This window comes from Sinocyclocheilus rhinocerous, unplaced genomic scaffold (genome assembly GCF_001515625.1).
Source record: "Sinocyclocheilus rhinocerous isolate Xijiao unplaced genomic scaffold, SAMN03320098_v1.1 scaffold1677, whole genome shotgun sequence".
Lineage (NCBI taxonomy): Eukaryota > Metazoa > Chordata > Actinopteri > Cypriniformes > Cyprinidae > Sinocyclocheilus > Sinocyclocheilus rhinocerous.
Window position 1 is genome coordinate 288,270 of NW_015646345.1, and position 9,680 is coordinate 297,949.

General features: G+C 34.5%; 1 protein-coding gene across 1 annotated transcript in view; it reads right to left on the minus strand.

Moving 5' to 3' along the window:
• LOC107707324 (N-lysine methyltransferase SMYD2-B-like) overlaps window positions 1–9,141 on the minus strand; it is a 24,258-nt gene extending 15,117 nt beyond the window's left edge. The window contains exons 1-6 of the mRNA XM_016511310.1: window positions 8,907–9,141; window positions 7,907–7,970; window positions 5,885–5,995; window positions 5,745–5,805; window positions 3,580–3,704; window positions 2,573–2,640 (exon numbers count right to left, since the gene is read on the minus strand). Of these exons, the coding sequence (XP_016366796.1) occupies window positions 2,573–2,640; window positions 3,580–3,704; window positions 5,745–5,805; window positions 5,885–5,995; window positions 7,907–7,970; window positions 8,907–9,082 (605 nt within the window). The 5' untranslated portion in view covers window positions 9,083–9,141. The remainder of the gene's footprint in view (window positions 1–2,572; window positions 2,641–3,579; window positions 3,705–5,744; window positions 5,806–5,884; window positions 5,996–7,906; window positions 7,971–8,906) is intronic.
• Between the last annotated feature and the right edge of the window lie 539 nt (window positions 9,142–9,680).

Below are 9,680 nucleotides of genomic sequence, written 5' to 3' on the forward strand. Positions count from 1 at the left end.
TGCACAATAATTTATCTTTAAAGTAAACTGCACATCTCATGTTATGAGAACATATTTTTAACGAGAAAAATGATCAATGATGTGCATTTACTTGGAAATTGTGGTGGACACTGCTGAATTCAGTGGAATGGTCTATTGTCCGGTTTGAATAGGACCAATGATAATAGCTTACTGTACAACCACAGCTGCACGGAAGTGTATTTGAAGGATACAACTTGAAGAAAACCGTAAGATTTGCACGTTTCCTTTTTTTTCAATAATTTGTCAATAACGCGCAGAGTTAGATAATTGTATTTACACTGCAATAAATATAGGCCTATATTTTTTCACAAAAAATAGCTAAAAGATGTTCACCTTATCAGCAAAACTGCATTAATTTAATTTAATTTGCATTTTTAAAAACAATTGAACTATTATTGGGCCAGTGGAAATGAATGAGATCAACTATTTTAAACAGTTTTTTATGGATATTTTGATATATTTATTCTAAAACATAACAAGGATACCGGATGATTTTAGCAATAAAAATTAATGTGTATGGCACAAATGGCATTTATAGTCCGTATCTCATATTTCCTTAATGTCTTGTACCTTTGACGGTGTTAAACATGGTGTCACATGGATGGGAATATGCATAGAAATGATATGCAGATGAGGTTATGCATAGTAAAACTAGGCGTTGTAAGCTCCATATATGGTGATTTCAGGGTGGAGTCGGGGTGGAGATGCATGTACGCACAATTTTCCTCTGACTGGGATTTATAAAGGGATTTTTGCCAGGTTCTGGCGTACGCATGGTTCTATAAATCTGAAAACTTTTGAGCGTACGCAAAATCTAGCTTTTGTGCCTACGTACAATTTTAGGATGAAATCTACGGAGAGTTTTATAAATGAGACCCCTGGTGTGCTGAAGCAGGTTGGACAGAACCTTTGCAGGACAGTTGGTCCCCAGGAGCAGGGTTGAAGACCTATGGTTAATTCAACTACTTTATGCTGTAGATGCTTCAGGGCTCATGTAATACTGCATTTAAATGCAATACTGCACAGTTATGCGACCATTTTCAAGATCAATTCATTTCTGAAACAAAATAAAATACATATGAGTATCTGTGAGTATCTGTGTTTTAAGTAATCAATTCATTAACTATTTCACTGATAATAACATCAATAATAATTTAATTAGTGACTAATAAGGAGTGCTTTTTTAAAAATACACTGCCGTTCAAAAGTTTGGGATCAGTAAGATTTGTAATGTTTTTTAAAGAAGTCTCTTCTGCTCATCATGGCTGCATTTATTTGATCAGAAATACAGGGGAAAAAACAGTAATATTGTGAAATATTATTGCAATTTAAAAATAATTGTTTTCTATTTTAATATAATTTAAAATATAATTTATTCCTGAGATAATTTTCAGCATCATTACTCCAGTCTTCAGTGTCACATAATCCTTCGGAAATCATTCTAATATGCTGATTTGTTACCAACATTGGAAACCGTTTTGCTGCTTAATATTTTATTTTGGAAATGGAAGCTTTAGCGCAAGTTCTACTAGGAAGACTTAATGCTACGTCACGTATTAAAATTAGATCTAGCCAATCGTCACTCGACACGAGAAATATATATGCTCTTTACTCACCCTTCCTTGTGTTTGCAGAAACTGACATTGACATTCCCCTCCATCCTCCCCACCACCACCAGGTTGGCCCTGTCCATGCGTTTGTCTCGGCAGTAATAGCTGAATCTTCAAGATTAAAGCTACAGATGGGGTCTACGCCAAAGAATTCTGTTTTTTATGTCTTGGTTTTGTAAAATAAATTACTTTGAATCTTATCACCTCCCGAGTCTTTCTGGTAGAACTTGTCATACTTTTTTTTAGGATTCTTTGATCAATAAAAAAGTTAAAAAGAACAGCATTTATTCAAAATATAAATCTTTTGTAACAATATACACTACCGTTCAAAAGTTTGGGGTCAGTACATTTTATTTTATTTATTTATTTATTTTTAAAGAGAAATTAATGCTTTTATTCAGCAAAGATGTGTTAAATTGATAAAAAGTGTTCATAAAGACTTATATTGTTAGAACATATTTCTATTTTTAATAAATGCTGTTCTTTTTAACTTTTTATTCATCAAAGAATCCTGAAGAAAAAAAAAAGTTTCACAATTTCCCAAAAAAATATTAAAGCAGCAAAATTGTTTTGTTTTGTTTTAAGCATAGTAGTTATTTTATCACATCATTACTGGCCAAAATTTTGTGACATTAGTATCAGTTGCTAATAAAATATCTAGCAAAGCTCATTTTTGAACACAATCCATTCAAAGTGAACGACAGTCACTGATGTAAATAGCAGGACACTGTTTTATTAGCATTCAGAACTGCTCACAAACAATGTCCAAGAGAGGCTGGAAATAGACTTGGACCATCTAATCTAACCCTATTACAGCAGCATATATGATTATTCATCATCCAACAGTCTCATAATTTAAAACACTTAAACACAAAGACAGCATGAAGCCTTGTGAGAGGAGCACCTTGTTATAGATATCGTGTATGTTTTCTTGTGCTTACTCTGGAAAAATAGCTAAACCCAAGCTCGAGAGTTCCTCATCCTCCACAGTAAAGCCGTTACAGTGAACCTGTGTAAAGTAGACACAACACATCATGTATCATTGCTCTAAACAATTGTTTACTTTAATTGGACAATTAAGTGATTAACTGACCCTTTGCGGAGACCCCTTTGGTTACTGTTGCTCGCTTAGACATATTTAGCAAAATGCTCCAAGGAATTAATTTAGTCTGATTGTCACTACAATACGTTCATAAAGTGCCAATAACAGAATAGATCATTGACACTTTATGGGGGAATAGGTAGAATGATGTGTAATATTCTAAAAAGCATTTTTATTATTTGTTGTTTTGGGCCACATCTCATATCCGTACTGAGTAAGGATATATTTCATCTACAAGGACCATTTAGGCATCATTATTCATCAAATTGTGTTTTACTATTTAAAAGTATTTTTATTAAAATATTATAAAAAAAAAAAAAATGGTCAAAACAAACATCACATTTGATGTCGTTGAATGCAAACACATTAGGGGTTTAAAAAAAAAAAACTTACAAAGATCTGATAGGGAAAAACTCACCCTATACTTCTTTTTAAGAGTTATTAAAACAACTACAACAACTCTGTAATCAATAATTATCTACACAATAACACTATTTACAATAATAAACTGAATTGTACTCCATGTCTCCCCTAAATCAGAGGTTTTCAAACTTTTAAAAGTTTTAAAATTGAAAATTGGCAATATACACACAGCCCCTGATAATATACTGAAGTCTTAAGAAACAAAAAGACCGGTCTGTGCCAAACCCTGAAACTTATTTACAACATCATTATCTGTAATCCACAGCCTCTGCAAATGTCCTGCTTTCTGTTGCATGATGACATATGCTCGGTAGCAAAATCACGCGTGAACTGATGCCATTTTATTTACAAAAAAAGAGTTGATCAGTAAAGCAGTAAGGAAGGGCATTGCAAAGGGTCAGCTGTCAAAACTTCTGTGTTTACCTGTGATAAAAGTGTGAGCAGGGCCTGATGATCAGGGAAATCCAGGTGTTTGGAGTAGAAGTGATGGAGACCGGCTATATGTGCTTCATTCATCTCTCTTTTCTCATTATCCATATCCTCCATGTCTGCGAGAAAATGAAGACATAATAACATTATATACAGTAACAGCTTTACATGCTTACAGTTAACATAAAATTGCTATATGTGCTTCATTCATCTCTTTTCTCATTATCCATATTCTCCATGTCTGTGAGAAAATGAAGACATAATAACCATTATATACAGTAACAGCTTTACATGCTTAAAGTTAACATAAAATTACATTAGCAACTGTGATGTATTTCCAAGTGATAATGATATTCAAACAAGAGAAAAAAAAATGTAACCACTGGGAATTAGATTAGATGGTTTAAAAAAGCACAATACGCCCAAAGGCTACTGAAATTCATAACATTTTTGGATTATTGGAAAAACCTATAAAAATATGAATCACAAAGAATTGCAGAAAATGGACAAATTGAAAACTGAAAAAAAAAGAACTCAGAACTCATTTCCAAATACTGTGTAATACAGAGGAAACAGGCTCAAATTTAAAACAAAAAGAAATAACCAAAAATCCCTGAGCCCTAAAATTGAAAGATAACCAAATAATTAGACTTTGTACTTAAAGGAACTACAACCTGATATAATATAAAATAATAAATAATAACTGATAACACCCCTCTTTAAACATATAGTTTTAGTTTTACTTATTTTACTACATTTATGTTAAACTAAATAAAAATGAGAAATTTTGCCTTGGAAACTAGCTAAAATAATAAGTTGTCCATATTTTATTTTATTTACTTTATTTCATTTCATTTTGTCACTATCACCAGCTGGAGTGCCCATGAGCTCCACCAGAGGGCACTCCACCCCGACTCTTGGCACACTCTCACAGACTACATTTCCCATAATCCTTTGCCGGACTCATCATCACTTATTGCACTCACCTGTGTCTTGTTACCTCCATCAGTCTCACCCAATTTAAAGCCTGTTTTTTCACTCATTCATTGCTCAGTATTGTCTAGCCTGTAGCATTCCCAAGTTCCCCATGTTTTCCTTGTTGCCTTGCCTTGTTTTTGACCCTGGACTGTTTCTGATTTCTGAATGTTTGCTGCCTGCCCTGATCTTCGCCTGTTTATTGGATTACTCTTTTGTCGCCTCCTGGATTATACCTGTTTGCTGTTGTTTGACCCTGCCTATTATTATTATTTTTTTGCTGATATAATGTGAAAAGCTACTAGAGTTGGCAGCTGTACATTTAAAAAAAGATGAAGTACATAAAATTAACTCTTACAACCTACAACAAAATCTACAACATATTACAATACAAACTCACCTGTGTCTTGTTACCTCCATCAGTCTCACCCAATTTAAAGCCTGTTTTTTCACTCATTCATTGCTCAGTATTGTCTAGCCTGTAGCATTCCCAAGTTCCCCATGTTTTCCTTGTTGCCTTGCCTTGTTTTTGACCCTGGACTGTTTCTGATTTCTGAATGTTTGCTGCCTGCCCTGATCTTCGCCTGTTTATTGGATTACTCTTTTGTCGCCTCCTGGATTATACCTGTTTGCTGTTGTTTGACCCTGCCTGTTTTGACCACTCTTTGGAATAAAGCCTGCACTTGGATCCATTAACAATAAAGTGAACATTGTCATAATTAATCAACAATAGATCATAAGCAAACACTTGTCATAAATACACGGTACTCATTGACTGCAAACTGCTTTGAAACCACAAGCCTGTAGAATGCGCAACAGTGCCCCATTTTTACTTTGAACTTGTAGCTTACATTTATTTAATTAAATAATAGCCTTTTGAAATTTAGGATTCAGATTAGGCCACCAACACCCCGTTTCGTGATTCCTGTTTACCATCCCCAAATTTAAGACCTAAAGAGTGGTAGTTAAGACATGTGTTATACCATTTAAACGACTTTTTATGAGCTTAAATATGATCAAAATAAAAATAATAAAATTAAAAGCATTGCACAATAGCATCACAAAAGGGCACTTCTAGATAAAAAGTCTTGATATGTGAAAACCCATTTGACAAAATACATTTAAAAATACAAAACACAGCATGCCCTCTCTGTCAGATGCGTTAAACGATTTCTGGTACTTACGGCCTTCCATATCCCTCAGTAAGAGCAGTTTTTCTGACGGGCTTCTCTCTCTCTGGTGTCTCTGCATCAGTAAATACGTGTCAAACACTCATTGATTCTGTCTCAACAAAGAGAGTAATAAAATGGTGTTTGTATCTGACCAGCCTGGCGATGATTCTGGCCACCAGTCGCACCGTCTCTGAGGGGCACCAGTTCTCTCCATACACACACATAGCATGACACTCCAGCTTGTGCATGGGCCAGTTCTTTTTCTGTCAAATACACAAAAAAATGACACATGAAACACTCATTAATGCATATACACTATACACAGCATGAATGTTTATAAGGTATAATGACACACAGAGATAAGATGCTTATGTTATGTCTTGTGAAATTGCAGAATATGAAAATCATTAAAAGACACCCATTATTATCAGGAAAGACTGGTTACTGATTTTAAGATAACTGTAGATTTTGTGGAATACAATGCTTTATAGTATAGAACAGGGATGGGCAACTCCAGTCCTGGGGGCCACTGTCCTGCAGACGTTAGCTCAATCCCCAATAAATCAAGTTTTAAAAAATCGTGAGAAAATCATATCGTGAATCGTATCGCATCGTGAGTTGAGTGAATCGTTACATCCCTAGTCAGGATCGATCTGTGCATTCAGTCATGTCATACACAGTTTTACACTCTTGGAGTATAAAATGCCCCTGCCACTTTTTCTTTTTATTTGTTCTTCAAAGAACTTTTTGTATTTAAATCTAAATTTACATCTACAATTTACATCCTATTTTTATTTAAAAAATAAATAAATAAATCAAGAGCAAATGTAAAAATATTGTCAACATTTTGGAAAATATTGAGATGTAAAAATTTAGCCATATGTCACCCATCCCTGATGAATAATATGGATAAACTAATTAAATTGGTTTGTGTGGACAACCAGTTTGGTACGAAGTTGTGATGTGATTGTTGTAGACAACTGTACACATACAATTCAGAGGGAGTTGAGATGCTATATTTAAATCCTAATGTGCTTTGCAGATGGAGCCTAAAAAATTATGGGGAAAAACATATCAATGACTTGCTGTCATGCATGAGGAGTCATTGATGTTTCTGAACTTCATGAACCAACAGCCACTTACAAGGGTAATTCACTGCTGACATGGTGTACTTGGCTTTCAACACAGTAGAAAGTTGAAAAAAAATTCTGAAATTGCATATGTACATGACTAGAGAAAACATAGAAAGAATGTGACCTTCTCTTTTGCCAAAAAACTTTTGACACTCATAATTAACTTTTGATTTTGGCACCATCCCTCTGTTGAGCCAACTGTGCGGGAATACAAAAATGTGGAAGTTCGATCTATAGCAGGGGCGTAGCCATCATTTCAGAAGTGAGGGGGACAGAAATGTTATATATATCCAAAGTACAGCAAAAGCAGTAATGTTGTGAAATATTTTTTACTGTTCAAAAACTTTTGACTGGTAGTGTAGCTATAGGCAACTTTAACTGTTCTCTAATTTCTAGCTTTTAATTGGCTTAGAAGTCAGATAACTCTACGCCCCTGATCTATAGTTTTAACAAAAGCCTTGTGATGTGAATTTCATTATCAGCACAGTACATGCATTTCCCAATTTTTCCACATGTGCTCTGGCCCATTGTTTCACAGACATTTTTAAAACATGATAGAATTTTATCAAAAATTGTGAAGTACAGTCTTTATTAAATGACAATAAATCATTTAAGTAGATTTGTTTTACTTTTTATCAGGGCTTATTTCCCCCCCTCAATTTCTGAATGTGACACTGTTGTCTATGGAAGCCATTTCCCCGATGGAGAAAAAAAAAAAGAAGTAAGAATTGCGAGATGTAAACTCGAATTCTGAGAAAACTAAAAAAATCTGAATCGTGAGATGTAAACTCAGAACTGTGAGAAATAAATAAAGTCACCCTTTTTGAGAAAATAAGTCTGAATCGTGGGATTATATGTCACAGTTACCTTTTTATTTTTTTATCCCGTGTCAAAAACAAGCTTCCAAAGCTGTCAGATACACTTTTATTTCATTCATGTATGTCTTTCTTCCAGTGTTCTTTTTGCTTGCAATTAGTTTCTTTGTTATTTTTATCACTGTTAGTATGTATATGATTGTGTGTGTATGTGTGTGTGATTTACCTGACAGTTCACATTGCAGTAGAATGCTTTTTTGCACTTTCCACATTTTGCAAGACCCTTTTTCCTGTACATGACAGAGAAAAAAAAAACACACACACAACCACCAATGTTCATTAAAACTTGTGTACATGTGTCTGAAAGAACAAGCAATATTTTCATGTAACAGTAAGCATGTTTCATGTGAAAATTACTACATGTGTTTATTACTACATGAAAATATAACTGGTTCATTGGCACACATTAATTCACTATATTTTCAAAGTGACTTGCGGTTCATTTACAACTAAGAGAGACTGGAACAGAATGTGATAGAGCAAGGTATTAGAGCTGCAATCTCTCTTCAGCAGCTGTCACAGTGAGTGTGCTGTCACCACACAGGGCTAGAGCAAATGTCCTGAGTTTGGGCAGCTGCTTCAGGACATTCTGCTGTATTTTTAGATGTGCCCTTTTGGAGCTTATCTGCTGGCCATGACAGAAAAGAGAGATAAAAAGTAGAGAAGGGCTTAATTGTTTATTTTCTCGTGCTGTCTTTTCTGTTTTATATATCAACAAACGTTAGACTATGCCTTAGACATCTTTCAACTAAAATCGCGAAAAAAACTGACAGATAAGATTAGTTAAATTCTAACATTACACACACACACACACACACACACACACTCTCTCACTCTCTCTCTCTCTCTCTCTCTCTCTCTCTCAAAGATATGTAAATTGTTTGCACCTCTACACATGCTGTTAAATCATGTCATTCATTCAGCTTTACCAGAACGTTCAAATGCAACAATAAATACATTTTCTAATTAAGCTGTATAAATGAAATAATGCTAGTAACAAATGAGAACGTACTTACGTTTTTTTTTTTTTTTTTAGCGGTATGTAGCATACGTATACATCCAAGTTTGTTAGAAAATAACAATCATAAGCATAAAGTAACACATTAGCCTATAAGAAATACCAACAACAATAAAGAGGCTAAATAAATAAATAAGGCAAGTCAGACCGTGTAAAGCACTGTTCACAGATGAATCCTCTCTCGTTGACGGACAGTACGTATGAATAAGCGGGACACGAGAAGAGCAATTCACCGACTTCATACGCTCTGCTCACCCGCAGTCCTCTGCCCTTCCCCGGGCTGCTAAACTGCTCAATGCCCGCGATGCCCTCACACTCCATCATCACACACACACACAAATCTAGCACATAAAGTCTGCACCGGTGTTCCGAGTTCTGAGGTTTCTGAGATTTTCGATATAAATGGGTGGAGCATATATGAATATTTATGAGATTCCCCAACATGCACGTATACTAATCCACACCCGAATCTCAAAACTTATTTCGGGAAGGTAATGAATCTATTAAATAAAATATTTATCAAAAAGTAATCAAGTTAAAGCGTCACGCAGGGGCGTAGCCATCATTTCAGAAGTGAGGGGGACAGAAATGTTTTATAAGTACAGCAAAAGCAGTAATGTTGTGAAATATTTTTACTATTTAAAATAACTGCTTTCTATTTGAATACATTTTAAAATGATTCCTGTGATCAAAGCTGAATTTTCAGCATCATTACTCCAGTCTTCAGTGTCACATCCTTCAGAAATCATTCTAATATTCTGATCTGCTGCTCAAGAAACCTTTTTTAATTATTATTATTAATGTTTTTTGAGCAGCAAATCAGAATATCAGAATGATTTCTGACGGATCGTGTGACTAGAATAATGATGCAAAAAATTTAGCTTTGAAATCACTATAAATTACATTTTAAAATGTATTCAAA